Source organism: Musca vetustissima, unplaced genomic scaffold (genome assembly GCF_032173495.1).
Source record: "Musca vetustissima isolate MV318-11 ecotype Yass unplaced genomic scaffold, APGP_CSIRO_Mvet_v1 utg48367, whole genome shotgun sequence".
NCBI lineage: Eukaryota > Metazoa > Arthropoda > Insecta > Diptera > Muscidae > Musca > Musca vetustissima.
Genome location: NW_026882453.1, coordinates 310,048 through 330,914, shown reverse-complemented (window position 1 = coordinate 330,914; position 20,867 = coordinate 310,048). Strand labels below are relative to the sequence as shown.

Below are 20,867 nucleotides of genomic sequence, written 5' to 3'. Positions count from 1 at the left end.
CATTTAGGATTTTCAGATATAAAATATATCCTGGCAGAAAATGATCAAAATTCATTTGCTTTAATCCCCATATAATGGTATCGCCCCATTCTAGATTCGTTAAAAATATCAAACGGAATTTCTTATCGAAGTAGCAATAATTTTTCACTTCTGGCTCTAAAAGTCCCACATACGTTTAATAGGTTTTGTAAAAATATTACTTTATGTATAGATTTAATGTTTTCACATATAAAATTCCACTACAGTTTAAGTATTTAAGAATTCTAACCAGTTTCTTTAACCGAAGTGGGCCTCAGATGAAGTGCTCACCAGGTTTTAAGTACCTCTTGAAATTGTAGTTTTGCATTGAAGTGGTTGTAATTTGACATTTCAGGTTGTCAGCGGATAACATGGCATTATACCAGAAAATATTGAATATAAGTTCATATTTTTACATAGACCCATTTATAAGGGTCAATGGTTTAGATGGTTTTGAATTTCGTATTTTCTTAGGATTACACATACCCTCCCATAAAGTATTGAATATGGTTTGTTTGACATTTATAACAGGATACTTCGGTCCTTATTTGAAACCAGTAAGGAAAGTAGTAAAGTCGGACGGGGCCGACTATATGATACCCTTCACCACTATGGGTATATTAAACAGGACTATTAACATGAAATTGGATGAAATAAAATATGTGATATTTATCTAAATGTGAATCTACTAGATTTATACATAAAGTATGTAAATCGACTCCAAACAAATATAAATAGGCCATCCGTTGGGCTATGTCTGTACTTCTAGAAAACGCAACTACGTAATTCAATGCTCAATTTTGTACGTTGTGCAAAATTTGATTTCAATCTGACTAACATGAGGAGTTTGATGCCCAATTTACTTGAAATCGGGCGAAAATATATATGGAAGCTCTATCCAAATATTAAGCGATTTCAAACAAACTTGTCACAGCTTAGGTTATACTAATTTCAGAACGTTTTGTTTCTATCAGCCCATTGGTTCCTTGGTGCGTCAATTACTTAAAATCAATCTATATATCAATCTCGAAACTTGGCAGACATCACTCTAGGCTCAATTCAGTAGGTTATGCCAAATTTCGTGCAAATCGAAGGATATATAGGGACTTTGGTGCACCATTTAAATGAAATCGGACGAAACTATATGTGGGAGCTATATAGAAATCAGGACTGATTTTCTCGAAACTTGGCAGACATCACTCTAGGCTCAATTCAGTACTTTATGCCAAATTTCGTGGAAATCAAACTATATATAGGGACTTTGGGGCACCATTTACATGAAATCGGACGAAACTATATGTGGGAGCTATATAGAAATCAGGACCGATTTTCTCGAAACTTGGCAGACATCACTCTCGGCTCAATTCAGTATTTTATGCCAAATTTCGTGGAAATCGAACGATATATAGGGACTATGGTGCACCATTTACATGAAATCGAATGAAACTATATATGGGAGCTATATCTAAATCTGGACCGATTTTCATGAAACTTGGCAGACATCATTCTAGGCTCAATCAAGTACGTTATGCCAAATTTCGTGCAAATCGAAGGATATATAGGGACTTTGGTGCACCATTTACATGAAATCGGACGAAACTATATATGGGAGCTATGTCTAAATCAGGACCGATTTTCATGAAACTTGGCAGACATCATTCTAGTACGTTATGCCAAATTTCGTGCAAATCGAAAGATTTATTTATAGGGACTTTGGGGCACCATTTAGATGAAATCGGACGAAACTATATATGGGAGCTATACCTAAATCTGGACCAATTTTCTCGAAACTTGGCAGACATCACTCTAGGCTTAATTCAGTACGTTATGCCAAATTTCGTGCAAATCGAAAGATATATAGGGACTTTGGGGCACCATTTACATGAAATCGGACGAAACTATATATGGGAGCTGTATCTAAATCTGGACCGATTTTCTCGAAACTTGGCAGACATCACTCTAGGCTCAATTCAGTACGTTATGTCAAATTTCGTGCAAATCGAAAGATATATAGGGACTTTGGGGCACCATTTAGATGAAATCGGACGAAACTATATATGGGAGCTATATCTAAATCTGGACCGATTTTCTCGAAACTTGGCAGACATCACTCTAGGCTTAATTCAGTACGTTATGCCAAATTTCGTGCAAATCGAAAGATATATAGGGACTTTGGGGCACCATTTACATAAAATCGGACGAAACTATATATGGGAGCTATATCTAAATCTGGACCGATTTTCATGAAAATTGGCACGCATCATTCTAAACCTAAATGATTAGGCTGTACCAAATTTCGTGCAAATCGAAAGATATATAGGCACCGTTTACATTAAATCGGTTAAATATATATATGGGAGCTATATCTAAATCTGAACCGATTTTTCCCAATTTCAATAGGGTTCGTCCTTGGGCCGAATAAGTGACCTATGCCAAATTTCATCCAATTCGGATCATAAATGCGACCTGTACTTTGTTTACAATTTAACATGGACAGACAGACGGACAGACGGACGGACGGACGGACGGACATGCATAAATCGACTTAGAAAGTGATTCTATGCATATTCTCAAAAGGAACCATGTGTCTATCTCGTTTCCTTTTGCCTGTTACAAACATATGCACAAAGACATAATACCCTGTACCAGAAGGGTATAAAAACAGTAAGGAAAGTAGTAAAGTCGGACGGGGCCGACTTTATGACACCCTTCACCACTATGGGTATATTAAACAGGACTATTAGCATGAAATTGGATGAAATAAAATATGTGATATGTATCTAAATGTGAATCTACCTAGATCTATCCATAAAGTATGTAAATCGACTTCAAACAAATATAAATAGGTCATCCGTTGGGCTATGTCTGTCTCAATTTTGTACGTTGTGCTAAATTTGATGTCAATCTGACTAACATGAGGAGTTTGATGCCCAATTTACTTAAAATCGGGCGAAAATATATATGGAAGCTCTATACAAATATTAAACGATTTCAAACAAACTTGTCACAGGTTAGGATATACTAATTTCAGAACGTTTTGTTCCTATTGGTTCCTTGGTGCGTCAATTACTTAAAATCAATCTATAATAAAAGGGAGCAGACATCACTCTAGGCTTAATTCAGTACGTTATGCCAAATTTCGTGCAAATCGAAGGATATATAGCGACTTTGGTGGACCATTTACATGAAATCGGACGAAACAATATATGGGAGCTATATCTAAATCTGGACCGATTTTCATGAAACATGGCAGACATCATTATAGGCTCAATTAAGTACGTTATGCCAAATTTCCTGCAAATCGAAGGATATATAGGGACTTTGGGGCACCATTTACATGAAATCGGACAAAACTATATATGGGAGCTATATCTAAATCTGAACCGATTTTCACGAAACTTGGCAGGCATCATTCTAGGCTCAATTCAGTACGTTATGCCATATTTCGTGCAAATCGAAAGATATATAGGGACTTTAGGGCACCATTTACATGAAATCGGACGAAACTATATATGTGAGCTATATCTAAATCTGGACCGATTTTCACGAAACTTGGCAGGCATCATTCTAGGCTCAATTCAGTGCGTTATGTCAAATTTCGTGCAAATCGAATGATATATAGGGACTTTGGGGCACCATTTACCTGAAATCGGACGAAACTATATATGGGACCTATATCTAAATCTGGACCGATTTTCTTGAAACTTGGCAGACATCTCTCTAGGCTCAATTCAGTACGTTATGCCAAATTTCGTGCAAATCGAAGGATATATAGCGACTTTTGTGCACCATTTACATGAAATCGGACGAAAATATATATGGGAGCTATATCTAAATCTGGACCGATTTTCACGAAACTTGGCAGGCATCATTCTAGGCTCAATTCAGTACGTTATGCCAAATTTCGTGCAAATCGAAAGATATATAGGGACTTTAGGGCACCATTTACATGAAATCGGACGAAACTATATATGGGAGCTATATCTAAATCTGGACCGATTTTCTTGAAACTTGGCAGACATCATTCTAGACCTAAATGATTAGGCTGTACCAAATTTCGTGCAAATCGAAAGATATATAGGGACCGTTTACATTAAATCGGTTAAATATATATATGGGAGCTATATCTAAATCTGAACCGATTTTTCCCAATTTCAATAGGGTTCGTCCTTGGGCCAAAGAAATGAGCTGTGCCAAATTTCATCCAAATCGGATCATAAATGCGACCTGTACTTTGTTTACAATTTAACATGGACAGACGGACAGACGGACAGACGGACGGACGGACGGACGGACGGACGGACGGACATGCATAAATCGACTCAGAAAGTGATTCTATGCATATTCTCAAAAGGAACCATGGGTCTATCTCGATTATTTTTGCCTGTTACAAACATATGCACAAAGACATAATACCCTGTACCACAGTGTGGTGAAGGGTATAAAAAGATGCCATATATCATTTCAGGTTGTCAGGATTTCCAATTGGTAACAGTGTTAGTTACCGAAAAAATTAATTACCATAGCCTCGTTTATATTTTCGGGTTCTGTGGGTAAAACACTTTCTTGAGGAAAATGTTCAGTATAGGCCCATGTTTATATAACCTTCACTACACAGAGCTTTGTGATATTTTTATAATATGCAAAATGAGACGATATTGATCCATAGATACTCTTGAGGATATGTATAGAACCACATTCTGAAAATTTACACAACATATCGAATTGAGTATAGAATAACGTGTGTTAGGCGCTGTAATTGGCGAACCAAATATCCAAAAGAATTTCAGCATTCCGTGCTCACAAAATGTATTCCCTATTTTTATAGCCTTCACCACACTGTGATACAGGTTATTATATCTTTTGAGAATATGCATATGCATAGAATCACTTTCTGAGTCGATTTATGCATGTCCGTCCGTATGTTGGTGTTAAATTGAAAACAACAATCCGACTTGGCACAGATCATTATTTTGGCCCAAGGACGAACCCTATTGAAATTGGTGAAAATCGGTTCCGATTTAGATAGAGGTCCCATATATATTTTTGTCCGATTTAATGTAAATGGTGCACCAAAGTCCTTATATATCTTTCGATTTGCACACAATTTGGCACAGCTCACTGAATTGAGTCTAAAATGATGTGTGTTTAGTTTCGTGGAAATCGGTTAAGATTTACATATAGCTGTAATATATTTTTTCGTCCGATGTTATGCTAATTGTGTACCAAAGCCCCTATATATCTTCCGAATTGCACGGAATTCGGTACAGAGTATTGAATTGAGTCTATAATGATGTGTGTTAAGTATCGTGAAAATCGGCTCAGATTTAGATATAGCTCCCATATATATTTTCGTCCGATTTAATGTAAATGATGCACCAAAGACCCTATATATATTTCGAATTGCATGAAATTTGGCAAGGCGTAGAATGATGTGGGTTAAGTTTCGTGAAAATCGGTTCAGATTTAGATATAGCTCTCATATATATATTCTTCCAAATTTATGTTAATGGAACACCATAGTCCCTCCATTTTTTCGATTTGTACGAAATTTGGCATATCGTACTGAATTGAGTCTAAAAAGGTATGTACTATAATTCTTGAAAATCGTTTCAGATTGAGATATAGCTCCCATATATGTTTTCGTCCGATTTAATATAAATAATACTCCAAAGTTCCTATATATATTTTGATTTACACGAAATTTCGCATAGCGTACTAAATTATGTATACGGATTGATGTTAGTCGGTTCAGTTATAGATAAAGATCACATAGTTATGTTCGTTCAATTTCATGTCAATGTTAATTTGAAAATGCTACGTCTGTTTGGATACATATGTAGAATATATCCATAGTGGTGGAAGGTATCATATAGTCGGCCCAGTCCGACTTTACTAATTTTTCTTGTTTAAAATATGTCCACTCATTCTTTTTTTAAAATTTCAAAACATAATGTCTCTTTTCCTTCTTAGTAGAAATATACCCAAGTCAAATAAGTCGCAATAATTTTGTAACAAACCATCTCCAATACAAATAAGGACATCTCTTAAAACCCAAACAACCCTACCACCAAACCACAATTAAAATGCCAAACACGTTTGAAATAGAATATTTACCTAAAAACCTAGATTTGTTTTTTGGCACAAAAATAACCAGTAAGGAAAGTAGTAAAGTCGGGCTGGGCCGACTATATGATACCCATCACCACTTTGGGTATATTCTACATATGTATCCAGCTTAGCAACATCATTTTAGACTTAATTCAGTACTTCAGTAGTGTTGGCGGTTTATTTGGGATACCATTTGTATTTTGTTTTTATAAAAAAGAACTATTTATTAGTGAGGAATGTATGGCATTGATTGCCGAGGGGTAAGGCAGGGAAGACTATAGTTTCGGATCACGCCACTGATCCTCATCAGTTCCCTTAGTTTTCTGTTGGGATATTCTCCCAGAAGCTATTGCTTCTATACAAAAAACCTTTCAAACCCAAATGTCTCTTGTAACAACGCGAAGTACTTAGCTGACCAACGTACCCTATACCAAAATTCGTGCAAATCGAAAGATATATAGGGACTTTGGTGCACCAATTACATAAAATCGGACGAAAATATATATGGGAGCTATATCTAAATCTGAACCGATTTTCACGAAACTTTGCAACATCATTCTAGACTTAATTCAGTACGCTATGCCAAAATTCGTGCAAATGAAAAGATTTCCAGGGACTTTGGTGCACCAATTACCTACAATCGGGCGAAAATATATATGGGAGCTATATCTAAATCTGAACCGATTTTCATGAAACTTAGCACAAATTATTACAGTTTCAAATGTTAGTACACTATGCCCAATTTCGTGCAAATCGAAAGATATATAGGGTCTTTGGTACACCAATTACCTTAAATCGGATGAAAATATATATGGGAGCTACATCTAAATCTGGACCGATTGTCACGAAACTTTGCACACATCATTCTAGACTTAATTCAGTACGCTATACAAAAAGATTTCCAGGGACTTTAGTGGACTATTTACCTAAAATCGGGCGAAGCTATATATGGGAGCTAAATCTAAATTTGTACTGATTGCCACGAAACTTTGCACACATCATTCTAAACTTAATTTAGTACGCTATGCCAAATTTCGTGCAAATCGAAAGATATATAGGAACTAAATTTTTGTTATTTGAATTTTTGTGATCATTTGAAAGTGATTTTAAGTGATTATTTATACTCTTTTGAGTCGAGCTTGATGATCTAAATTTTGCAATGAAAAGGAAAGCCAGGAGAAGAACCTACGTACCCACCATTACGCGACGCGTTTCGCCGTTGGTTAAGCGGCTCATCAGGCATATTAGGCTATGTGGCTTTTACAAAGGTCGTACGTTGATAACTTGTATTTATTCCGCCCTGATGCGAAACTTGCATATGCGAATTAAATTCAAATTTGTCAAAGTTCGACATTTGTCTTCATTCTAGGAACAGTCCTTTTCAAAGCAGATTTTTGTTGTAGCGGAAAGCAGATTTTCGCATCAGGGCGGAATAAATACAAGTTATCAACGTACGACCTTTGTAAAAGCCACATAGCCTAATATGCCTGATGAGCCGCTTAACCAACGGCGAAACGCGTCGCATAATGGTGGGTTCCTAGAATGAAGACAAATGTCGAACTTTGACAAATTTGAATTTAATTCGCATATGCAAGTTTCGCATCAGGGCGGAATAAATACAAGTTATCAACGTACGACCTTTGTAAAAGCCACATAGCCTAATATGCCTGATGAGCCGCTTAACCAACGGCGAAACGCGTCGCATAATGGTGGGTACGTAGGTTCTTCTCCTGGCTTTCCTTTTCATTGCAAAATTTAGATCATCAAGCTCGACTCGAAAGAGTATAAATAATCACTTAAAAAAAAAAAAGATATATAGGAACTTTTGTACACAATTTACCTTAAATCGGACGAAAATATATATGGAAGCTATATCTGAATCTGAACCGATTTTCACGAAAATTAGCATACATCATTCTAGACCTCATTCATTACGCTGTGCCAAATTTCGTGCAAATCGAAAGATATATAGGGGCTTTGGTACACAATTTACCTTAAATCGGACGAAGATATATATGGGAGCTATATCTAAATCTGAACCGATTTTCACGAAACTTGGCATACATCAGTCTAGACCTTATTCATTACGCTGTGCCAAATTTCGTGCAAATCGAAAGATATATAGGGGCTTTGGTACACAATTTACCTTAAATCGGACGAAGATATATATGGGAGCTATATCTAAATCTGAACCGATTTTTATGAAATTTTACACACATCATTCTAGACCTAATTCATTACGCTGTGCCAATTTTCGTGCAAATCTAATGGTATATAGGGACTTTGGTACACCATTTACCTTAAATCGGACGAAGATATATATGGAAGCTATATCTGAATCTGAACCGATTTTCACGAAACTTAGCATACATCACTCTAGACCTCATTCATTACGCTGTGCCAAATTTCGTGCAAATCGAAAGATATATAGGGGCTTTGGTACACAATTTACCTTAAATCGGACGAAGATATATATGGGAGCTATATCTAAATCTGAAACGATTTTCACGAAACTTGGCATACATCATTCTAGACCTTATTCATTACGCTGTGCCAAATGTCGTGCAAATCGAAAGATATATAGGGGCTTTGGTACACCATTTACCTTAAATCGGACGAAGATAAATATGGGAGCTATATCTAAATCTGAACCGATTTTTATGAAATTTTACACACATCATTCTAGACCTAATTCATTACGCTGTGCCAATTTTCGTGCAAATCGAATGGTATATAGGGACTTTGGTACACCATTTACCTTAAATCGGGCGAAGATATATATGGGAGCTATATCTAAATCTGAACCGATTTTCACGAAACTTGGCATACATCAGTCTAGACCTTATTCATTACGCTGTGCCAAATTTCGTGCAAATCGAAAGATATATAGGGACTTTGGTACACAATTTACCTTAAATCGGACGAAGATATATATGGGAGCTATATCTAAATCTGAACCGATTTTTATGAAATTTTACACACATCATTCTAGACCTAATTCATTACGCTGTGCCAATTTTCGTGCAAATCGAAAGATATATAGGGACCATTTACATTAAATCGGACGAAAATATATATGGGAGCTATATCTAAATCTGAATAGGGTTCGTCCTTGGGCCAAACAAATGAGCTGTGCCAAAGTTCATCCAATTCGGATCATAAATGCGACCTGTACTTTGTTTACAATTTTACATCTACAGACGGACAGACGGACGGACGGACGGACATGCATAAATCGACTCAGAAAGTGATTCTATGCATATTCTCAAAAGGAACCATGGGTCTATCTCGATTATTTTTGCCTGTTACAAACATATGCACAAAGACATAATACCCTGTACCACAGTGTGGTGAAGGGTATAAAAAACGCCTATTTATTTTATTAACGTAACCATTTTGTTATAACAGCTGCAAGTCATAGACTGTTGCATTTTTAACACTATTTTTATATATTTGTAAATACGGTGTCAGTAATTATTAATAGAAAGCAAATGACAATGAACTTGGAAATTGAGAAATTACTTTTATTTTTTAAGGTTTTTTTGTAAATACTTTTTCTGAGGAGTCATTTTGCGATTTATGGAATTTTAGAACAATTGCGATTTAAACGGCCATATCTATAGAAATCCTGTAGTTTAGAAAAAGAAAAAGACACATAAAATCTATTATAACTAATTTAAAACCAATGAGTGGAGCAGTATAGTCCGACGGGGCCCGACCATACGATACCCTACACAACTACCACGGATCTGTTACTTTCTGCAAATGTTTATTTCGAACCTGGGCAATATTTCGTGATATTTGCACCTTCTTGACCGATTAGAGATCAACAGCACCTCTCCCGTACACTGACATATTTTCCGAATATTCCCAATATTCCCTACAGCCCTGCTAATTACTTATCGAGATTCCATTCACCGTGGGTTGTGTTGTGATGTTCGGCTTGTGGCCTATAGATCAACTCAAAAAAAAAAAAACAGTAAGGAAAGTAGTAAAGTCGGACTGGGCCGACTATATTGTACACATGTATTCTAACAATTGCATTGTTATGTTCCCTCTATCTCCAACCTATCCTAACTTTAATTTTATTCGAGCAGATTTAGAGCCGCCTGCGTAACATGGGGAAAATTTATAGAAAACGATTTATAGCAAAATTGATACACGCTATTCGGTACGCCGCGTTGTTAAAAATATAATCTATATGTGGGAGCTGTTTTTAAATCTGAACCGATTTTCACGAAAATTAACACACATCTCTCTAGACTTAATTCAGTACGATATGCCAAATTTTGTGCAAGTCGAAGGATATATATAGGAACCTTGGTGAACCATTTAGATAAAATCGGACGAAGATATATATGGGAGATATGTCGGAATCTAAACCGATTTTCCTGACACTCATCATTCTAGACTCAATTCAGTACGCCATGCCAAATTTCATGCAAAGGTACTTTGGTGCACTATTTACCTAAAATCGGACGAAAATGTATATAGGAACTATATCTAAATCTGAACCGATATGCAGCCGATTTTCACGAAATTTAACACACATCGTTCTAGACTTAATTCAGCACGCTATTCGAAATTTCGTGCAAATCGAAGGATGCAAAGGGACTTTGGTGCACTATTTACCGGAAATCGGACGAAAATGTATATATCTAAATCTGAACCGATATCCACGAAATTTAACACACATCGTTTTAGACTTAATTCAGTACTCTGTGGCAAATTTCGTGCAACTCGAAGGATATATAGGGACGTTGGTGCATCATTTACATAAAATCGGATGAGCATATATATGGGAGCTATATCGAAATCTCGACCGTTTTTCCCGAAACACACCATTCATCATTCTAGACTCAATTTAAAGCGCTAAGCCAAATTTTATGCAAATCGAAACATATAAAAGGACTTTGATGCACTGTTTAACTAAAATCGGACGAAAATATATATGGGAGCCAGGGACGTACGCAGGGGGGGGAGCCCTGGGGCCCGGGCCCCCCCGAAATGAATTTTTTTCACAGTAAATTTATATTTGCAACAGCGAATTTTTTCATTTTGTACTACCGGTACACCATTCACTTTAAATCGGACTAAAATCTATATGGGAGTTATATCTAAATCTGAACCGATTTTCACGAAACTTAACACACATCATGCTAGACCTAATTCATTACGCTGTGCCAAATTTCGTGCAAATCGAAAGATATATAGGGATTTTGGTACACAATTTACCTTAAATCGGACGAAAATATATATGGCAGCTATATCCAAATCTGAACCGATTTGCAGGAAACTTGACACACATCGTTCTAGACTTAATTCAGTACGCTATGCCAATTTTCGTGCAAATCGAAGTATTTATAGAGACTTTGGTACACCATTTACCTTAAATCGGACGAAAATATATATGTCTATGTCTAATTCTGAACCGATTTTCTCGAAACTTGGCACACATCCCTTTGGACCTAATTCAGTACGCTGTGCCAAATTTCGTGCAAATCGAAAGATATATAGGGACTTTGGTGCGTCATTTACCTTAAATCGAACGAAACTATATATGGGAGCTATATCTAAATCTAAACCGATTTTCTCGAAACTTGGCACACATCCCTCTGGACCTAATTCAATACTCTGTGCCAAATTTCGTGCAAATTGAAATATATATAGGGACTTTTGTGCCCCATTTATCTTAGATCGGACGAAAATATATATGGGAGCTATATCTAAATCTGAACCGATTTTTCTCAATTTCAATTGGGTTCGTCCTTGGGGCAAATAAGTGACCTATACCAAATTTCATCCAATTCGGATCAAAAATGCGACCTGTATTTTGTTTACAATTTAACATGGACAGACGGACATGCTTATATCGACTCAGAAAGTGATTCTATGCATATTCTCAAAAGGAACCATGTGTCTATCTCGTTCCCTTTTGCCTGTTTCAAACATATGCACAAAGACATAATACCCTGTACCAAAGTGTGGTGAAGGGTATAGAAAACACCAATCCCTGCAATGGATTTTACCCTACAGAGTAAGTATTATGTCTTTGTGCACATGTATGTAACAGGCAAAAGAAAACGAGATAGACACATGGTTCCTTTTGCGAATATGCATAGAATTACTTTCTGAGTCGATTTATTCATGTCCGTCCGTCCGTCTGTCCATGTTAAATTGTAAACAAAGTACAGATCGCATTTATGATCCGAATTGGATGACATTTGGCATACGTCACTTATTTGGCCCAAGGACGAAACCTATTATAATTGGGAAAATCGGTTCAGATTTAGGTATAGCTCCCATATATATTTTCGTCCGATTTAAGGTAAATGGTGTACCAAAGTCCCTATATATCTTTTGATTTGCACGAAATTTAGTGTAGCATACTAAATTAAGTCTAGAATGATATATGTTAAGTTTCGTGCAAATCGGTTCAGATTTACATATATAGCTTCCATATATATTTTCGTCCGATTTAATGTGAATGGTGAACCAGCAACGTACATAGGATTTCATTTTGGGGGGGGCGTCCGGTAGTACAAAATGAAGAAATTCTCTGTTGCAAACATAAATTTACTGTGAAAAAAATTCATTTCGTACGTCGCTGTGGTGAACCAAAGTACCTCTATATCATTCGATTTGCACGAAATTTGGCACAGCGTAATGAATTCAATCTAAAACGATGTGTGTTAAATTTCGTGAAAATCGGTTCAGGTTTAGATATAGCTCCCATATATATTTTCGTCCGATTTTAGGTAAATGGTGCACCAAAGTCCCTAATTATATTTCGATTTGCATTCAATTTGGCACAGCGTACTGAATTGAGTCTAGAATGATGAGCGTTAAGTTTCGGAAAAATCGGTTTAGATTTCGATATAGCTCCCATATATATTTTCGTCCGATTTTATGTAAATGGTGCACCAAAGTCCCTATATATAATAACCTCATAATAACCTTTTTTTAAATTCCTCTTTTCTAATAACTTTTAAACTCCAAATCCATCTAATAACTAAAAATGACAAAAGAAATTCCTCCTTGCTTTATGATTCACTTTCTCATTTTTTTCGAAATAAGTATTTCAAGTGCAGTTTGCCATTATGCTATGATTATTTCCCATTTTCTGCTCTTTAAATTCTCCTACAAATTCTTTGTCCACCTTTATATTATTTTTTTTTTTTTGTCTTGCAAAGCAACCCGCATTCAGACATAGTCGATTCCATTCGTTTTTCTTTTTTTCTTCTGGTTCGCATTCTAAACTCAATTATTCTTTAATGTTTACACAATGGAATGATGTGCGAAGCAAAACTGAGAAGATAAAAGACAACAAAAACTAAAACGAAAAACAAATTAAATTGATTGTCCCGATGCGATTACGTTGCGTATAATAAACTTCTTCTGCTTTGATGCATTCGCCAGAAGAGCGAGAGATGATTTTTTTCTTGGTTTTGTTTAATGGACAATGGAAAATGTGCAGTCTGGGCGGCCAGGTGGCGCTCGAATGAGAGGTATTTAATAGAGAAAGAACCGTTATAAATAATAATAATAAAAGGAGGAAATGTTCCTATATACCTTTTTGTAAAGAAAATATGGCAATTTTTCTATAAAAACCAGTAAGAAAAGTTCAAAAGTCCGACGGGACCGACTATATGATACCCTTCACCACTTTGGGTACATACAAGAGATACTCATATGTATCGGACCAATATTGGCAGTTTGGTGCACAATTCACCTAAAATCGGACGAAACTATATATTAGAACTATATCTAAATCTGAACCGATTTCAACAAATCTTGGCATTTATCAATGTAGACCTAATTCCGTATTCTGTGCAAAATGTTGTCTCAATCGGACCAATATTGGCAATATGGTGCTCCATTTACATAAAATCGAACGTGACTATATATAGGAGTTATATCTAAATCTGAACCGATTTCTCCAATTTCAATAGGGTTCGTCCTTGGGCCACAAAAGTGATGTGTGCCAAAATTCATCCAAATCGGATCTGTACTTTGTTCACAAAAATACATGGACGGACGGACGGACAGACGGACATGCATAAATCGACACAGAAAATGATTCTATGCATATTCTCAAAAGGAACCATGGGTCTATCTCGATTCCTTTTGCCTGTTATAAACATATGCACAAAGACATAACACCCTGTACCACAGTGTGGTGAAGGGTATAAAAATTCATCCCTTTACCGAGGAGAATTTTCCAAAAAAAAAAAATCTTCAAGATGCTGAGAACTACTTTTGTTCGAATAGAAAAAAGAACTTTGTGTAATATGTTATAGAAAAAATTTCACCAGATCCCTTTTTCTATAGAAAAAGTCCACTTTCTGAATTGGATCTGTTACCCATGTGAGGAGCATGAAGTGGAAACCCAAGATTATTGTTTTCTCAAAATCTATCGGATCCAAAGCTCACTTGAATCAAATTCATTCTTACAGCAACGCCGACTTTTTTTGTTGGAACATAACACGATGGGTACCTCCGATACTTATATGTTATGGACAGGATAATTGCCTTCACTTCATGGTTCAGTACCCTGAAAACTACTTTTTGCTATAGAAAAAAATTCGTCAGGTCTCTGAGGACTACATTTTTTCTATAGAAAAAAAAATCGTCAGGACCATGTACCGCAATTAACCTTCAATAGGCCTTTGGTATTTACAGTTCCCAAATTCCTCACACATTATCTGTCTTATCTCATCACAATGGAAATTTTTAAAATTTTGTACCTACCAAATCGGACATCCATTTCTTAGGTGATGAAATTCCCATATTCTAACAACACAAAGACCACACTCAAAGATCATAAATCTTAGAGAGGATTTAGGAAGCCAACAGATAACATGGCTTTGTGGACCCTGATATATGGCGGACCATGATAGATAAAACAAATTAGTTAAATGTAGTTTATTCTAGCTAAATTTAGTAAGAACATTATATAGATACTAGATACTAACAGATAACAGTTGTGATGTGGCGTGAAGAATATATGGAAGGTAGACGACATTTATGGATCGGGAGAAGTTTAGGCCACATACATAAATAATATAAGGAAGTAGATAGTAATCACTTCGTAAGTGGTAGGTTGTAGTGGTTCGAATATTATGTTTCAGAAAGAAGGTTCCAAATCCTAGATACAATATAGAGAAGCTGTGCCAAATTTTCCTCTTAAGAGCGCCAAATATAAAAGAGGGTCCTGTCGAATTCCTCCTCATTTTTACTTCTTACAATATTAAATCCCAACACTTCTTGAAATACTAGACATTAATTTACTTAAAGTTAATGGCCATAATTAGTGGTCCACTTATGACCGCAGACACATGCACACATCCACACTCACATATGGTTTATGTATCCATATGTGAGGGTGTAATTCCCCAGCTGGCATCTGTCTCGTTTCATTTGTCACAACAACAACAAAATGACATTTTGACCAGGCCTATAACCTTATCTTTGATGTTGTATTTTTTCGGTAATTGTTGTTGTTTCTCTTTGTTTTTTTGGCCACTGTCTAATTAAATAATGAGCTGAGAGTTGTTGTTTTTGTTGTTGCTGCTGTTGGCTTATTATCTATCCCAGCTACTTTATAATTCATTTAGTCTAATGGAAAATTTTCGGCATTAGAATTTAGGATGTGATATCTTCTTACGTTTCATGAGCATCATGGTGAAACCATGGAGATAACTCGAACCGACTGTCGGCTGACGGTGATAAAATTATCGCCTTATGTGTCAAATGTGTTGGCATTTGGTCCACCGGCTCGCCATTTCGGAGAAGTGCGAAGTGTGAGCATCGGATAAAATTCTGTCGTTTGAATGTCGCCTTTTGTTTACTTCGCTTGTAAACAAAGTGGCAGATAAGCCAAAAGAAAAGCAACTGGGTAATCCTTTCGAAAATTTATTATTTTCAGAATAGAAATACGATTTTTGTTGTTATACCATCTAGCTGTTGTTGTTGTACAAATTCATAAATTTGTACAATGATTCTGCAATTTTTAGCATATCATATTTTTAAACGAATTATCTTGAGTTATGTTTAGAATTCCACACAGAAACGTTTTTAACACTCACGATTCAGGGTCTGTCACGCACATGATCATCAGCAGATAACATAATTGAGGCCAAATATTGCTAAAAGGAAAACATTTTAAGAAACCTGAATAAAGTACTTCGTCAATACTAACAAATCGTCGATATCCTGAGGAGATTCTTTTTCCTATAGGAAAAAATTAGTGAGGAAACTGAGTACAAATTCGTAAGGTCCCTGAGGACAATTTTTTCTATAGAAAAAAATTCGTCAGGTCCCTGAGGACAATTTTTTCTATAGAAAAAAATTCGTCAAGTCCCTGAGGACAATTTTTTCTATAGAAAAAAATTCGTCAGGTCCCTGAGGACAATTTTTTCTATAGAAAAAAATTCGTCAGGTCCCTGAGGACAATTTTTTCTATTGAAAAAAAATTCGTCAGGACCCTGAGGACAATTTTTTCTATAGAAAAACATTCGTCAGGACACTGAGGACAATTTTTTCTATAGAAAAAAATTCGTCAGGACACTGAGGACAATTTTTTCTATAGAAAAAAATTCGTCAGGACACTGAGGACAATTTTTTCTATAGAAAAAAATTCGTCAGGACACTGAGGACAATTTTTTCTATAGAAAAAAATTCGTCAGGACACTGAGGACAATTTTTTCTATAGAAAAAAATTCGTCAGGCGCCTGAGGACAATTTTTTCTATAGAAAAAAATTCGTCATGACTCTGAGGACATTTTTTCTATAGAAAAAAATTCGTCAGGACTCTGAGGACAATTTTTTCTATAGAAAAAAATTCGTCAGGACACTGAGGACAATTTTTTCTATAGAAAAAAATTCGTCAGGACACTGAGGACAATTTTTTCTATAGAAAAAAATTCGTCAGGACACTGAGGACAATTTTTTCTATAGAAAAAAATTCGTCAGGACACTGAGGACAATTTTTTCTATAGAAAAAAATTCGTCAGGACACTGAGGACAATTTTTTCTATAGAAAAAAATTCGTCAGGACCCTGAGGACAATTTTTTTATCGTCAAGACCCCGTAGAGAACATTTTCTATAGAAAATTTTCCCAATTTCTCTGTTTTATTTAGGGTATCCCAAACATCTTCCCTGGTCTCCAAATACAAAACTCTTCAAAACTAAATTTTATTTTTTATTTCTCTCATAATCATCCAAAACTTCTATTAGCGGTTCATTAACCTTCTGTCGAACATTTGAGGCGAACATATAATCACCATGCGACCAATTATCATCGGCAACACGATGTGTAATAACCGCAGGCATTCCGGCAACAAAACGTTGTACATCTACTGGCTTCACGGTTTGGTCTCCCCTGCTATACCAAATATGCAACAGCTTGTGGATTCTCTCCAAAGGATAACGTGGGGGATAGGCCTGAGAATAACGTGCAAAATTTTCAAATAACCCAAAATCATATTGTCGAAATTCCGACGAATAAATAACCTGCATATAGTGCAGAAATTGTTCCGTTGAAATGCCACCCGGATGGGTTTCCAAACACAATTCTAAAGCGGTCTTAAATTAACAGAAAATAATTCGTCAATAATCTCTCCAAGTCCCAATATTCCTCCTTTACTCACCCTATTCTTATTGCGAAATGTCCCCTCTACCATCAGGGCCAGTGGAGAGCAGAATCCATGCAGCTTCGATTCCTTTTGACACGCCGAATATTTCAGCTGATCAAATAGCTCATTAAAGGGTACAAATTCCTGACGACTAAATTTCTCCGTAACGATATTATAATAACCCATATATGGACTCAGGACCTTCAGCAAACGATTTTCGGTATTATCCAAAAATATTACCGGTGACCATAAATTCACAGTTCTCAAATACTGCTGATACTCTTCACGCATTGACATTAATACCGTCACAATGGTTGTACCCTGTGAGTGGCCCACATAGTGTAAGGACTTCTCTTGCGGATCTGTTATATTTTTTAGAATATAGTCAATTGTTGCTGGCAGATCATAGAAACCAATTTCATGCCAACTGAAACGCCAAAACAGACCATCGTGTATGCTTAGCGATCGATGTTTCCGAGCATATAAATTTCCTCGGACATTTCCCAGCCACACATCATAACCACGATCTGCCAGCAGAAAGGGGAGACTATTATCCTGGCCATTCAATATCCATGTGTCAGAGGTGCCCATCAGACCATGTTCCAATAATACCTTTGGACGGTGTTGTAAGGATGAATTTGATACAAATTTGGGAGAACTGGGAATCCGATAGATTTTGAGGAAGTAACCATCCTCGGTTTCCACCTCATGCTCCTCACATGGGTAACCTGTGTCGAGGATACGATCGATCTAAAAGCAAAAAAATTATCAGACTTCTAAGGAAAACATATTTTCCGGGACCCGGAAAATTTATCCTCGGGGTCTTGAGAATATTTTTATGGAAAAAAATTATCCTCCGGGTCCTGAATTTTACAGAAAAAATTATCCTCAGGGTCCTTTTTCTATAGAAAAAATTACTTTCAGAGAACTGACAATTTTTTCTGTAGAAAAAATTTTCTTCAGGGTCCTGACGTATTTGTTCTGTAAAAAAAATTGTCCTCATTTTTCTATAGAAAAACTTATCCTCAGGGCCCTGACGAAATTTTTTTATAGAAAAACTTATCCTCAGGGCCTGACGAATTTTTTTTTTCAATAGAAAAACTTATCCTCATTTTTTCTGTAGAAAAACTTATCCTCAGAGTCCTGACGAAATTTTTTTCTATAAAAAAAATTATCACCAGGGTCCTGACGAAATTTGTTTTCTATCAAAAAAAATTATCCTCAGCGTCCTGTCGAAATTTTTTTCTATAAAAAAAAAGTATCCTCAAGGTCCAGAAGAAATTTTTTCCTATAGCAAAAAATTATCCTCAGGGTCCTGATGAAATTTTTCCAATGAAAAAAAATATCCTCAGGGTCCTGACGAAATTTTTCCAATAAAAAAATATCCTCAGGGTCCTGACGAATTTTTTCTATAGAAAAAAATTGTCCTCAGGGTCCTAACGATTTTTTTTCTATAGAAAAAAATTGTCCTCAGTGTCCTGACGAATTTTTTTCTATAGAAAAAATTGTCCTCAGGGTCCTGACGATTTTTTTTCTATAGAAAAAATTGTCCTCAGGGTCCTGACGAATTTTTTTCTATAGAAAAAATTGTCCTCAGGGTCCTGACGAAAGTAGTCCTCAGGGTCCTGACGAATTTTTTTCTATAGAAAAAAGTAGTCCTCAGGGTCCTGACGAATTTTTTTCTATAGAAAAAAGTAGCCCTCAGGGTCCTGACGAATTTTTTTCTATAGAAAAAAGTAGCCCTCAGGGTCCTGACGAATTTTTTTCTATAGAAAAAAGTAGTCCTCAGGGTCCTGACGAATTTTTTTCTATAGAAAAAAGTAGTCCTCAGGGTCCTGACGAATTTTTTTCTATAGAAAAAAGTAGTCCTCAGGGTCCTGACGAATTTTTTTCTATAGAAAAAAGTAGTCCTCAGGGTCCTGACGAATTTTTTTCTATAGAAAAAAGTAGTCCTCAGGGTCCTGACGAATTTTTTTCTATAGAAAAAAGTAGTCCTCAGGGTCCTGACGAATTTTTTTCTATAGAAAAAAGTAGTCCTCAGGGTCCTGACGAATTTTTTTCTATAGAAAAAAGTAGTCCTCAGGGTCCTGACGAATTTTTTTCTATAGAAAAAAGTAGTCCTCAGGGTCCTGACGAAATTTTTTCTTATATAATATCCTTGAGGATATTTTTTTTCTATAGAAAAAAATATCCTCAGGGTCCTGACGAATTTTTTCTATACAAAAATAATTTTTTTGAAAATGTTTCTCATCAGGTTCCTGACGATGTTTTTTTTGAAAAGTGTTCTGAGGATTTTTTTCAGTCTTACCGTTGTCTTGCGACTGAGCCGCAAATGCTTTCCCGGTTGTTGAAAATAGTCCAGAATTTTAGGATTTCCCATTGCAGCGGCAAGTCCTGTTGCGGTCGCCAATGATGCTATTGCAATCATTGCGCAATAAATTCCAATTAATGTCAATTTCATTTTCAAAATTCAATTTTCCTCTCCACAAAATCGATGTTGTTGTTATTGTCTTTGTTGTTACTATAATTATGTTCAGCTTCTAGCATTACTATTTAAAGTTATAATTAAAAATTTTGTTTCTCTGCTTTTTATAGACAATTTGTTGTCAAATAACTTCCCAGCCGAGTTGTCGTCGTCGGCCATAACCATAACCTTTCCATTAATAACCTAGTTATTTTTTCCTCATTCCGCCTAACATCAATAACTCGGTATGGTTTGTTGTTGGAGTTTTTGCTTTCCTCATTACTTCAGGCATTTTATGTTTGTTGTTATTGCTTTTTATTAATTTTCGTTTCGTTTTTTCTATTTTGTGTTTAGTGTCTCCCTTGGTTTTTTGTTTACCTCAGTAAGGTATTACGTTATCGGTTGCTAATATTTATGGGGGCTCTTGAAAATTAAACTAACCTTTCGAGTATTATAAAAATATTTACCGATTACATATTTATGTTTTTCTATGTGATTAAAACCTGCCTCTATTACCCCCTGAACATTTGTTTATAAAGGAGCCATAAATCGGATTAGTAATTCATATATTCTTGTTTCTGTTTATTTATTTATTTTTTTTTTAATTTTAAAAGTGATGCATATTTGAGAAATATTT

General features: G+C 35.8%; 1 protein-coding gene across 1 annotated transcript; it reads right to left on the bottom strand.

The window, feature by feature from the left end:
- Positions 1-17,326: 17,326 nt before the first annotated feature.
- LOC133328873 (lipase 3-like) lies at positions 17,327-20,194 on the bottom strand. Its single transcript, XM_061537383.1, has 4 exons — positions 20,075-20,194; positions 17,782-18,516; positions 17,645-17,716; positions 17,327-17,575 (listed from the first exon to the last, which is right to left on the bottom strand). The coding sequence occupies exons 1-4, from the start codon at positions 20,192-20,194 to the stop codon at positions 17,327-17,329; spliced, it is 1,176 nt and encodes a 391-aa protein (XP_061393367.1).
- Positions 20,195-20,867: the final 673 nt, after the last annotated feature.

Coding starts and splice junctions, on each gene's coding strand:
- LOC133328873 (XM_061537383.1), bottom strand. CDS start 20,194: ATGATTGCAATAGCATCATTGGCGACCGCAACAGGACTTGCCGCTGCA. Junction 18,517..20,074: donor GGCTCAGTCGCAAGACAACG/GTAAGACTGAAA, acceptor TTTTGCTTTTAG/ATCGATCGTATCCTCGACAC. Junction 17,576..17,644: donor AATTTCTGCACTATATGCAG/GTTATTTATTCG, acceptor CGTTATTCTCAG/GCCTATCCCCCACGTTATCC.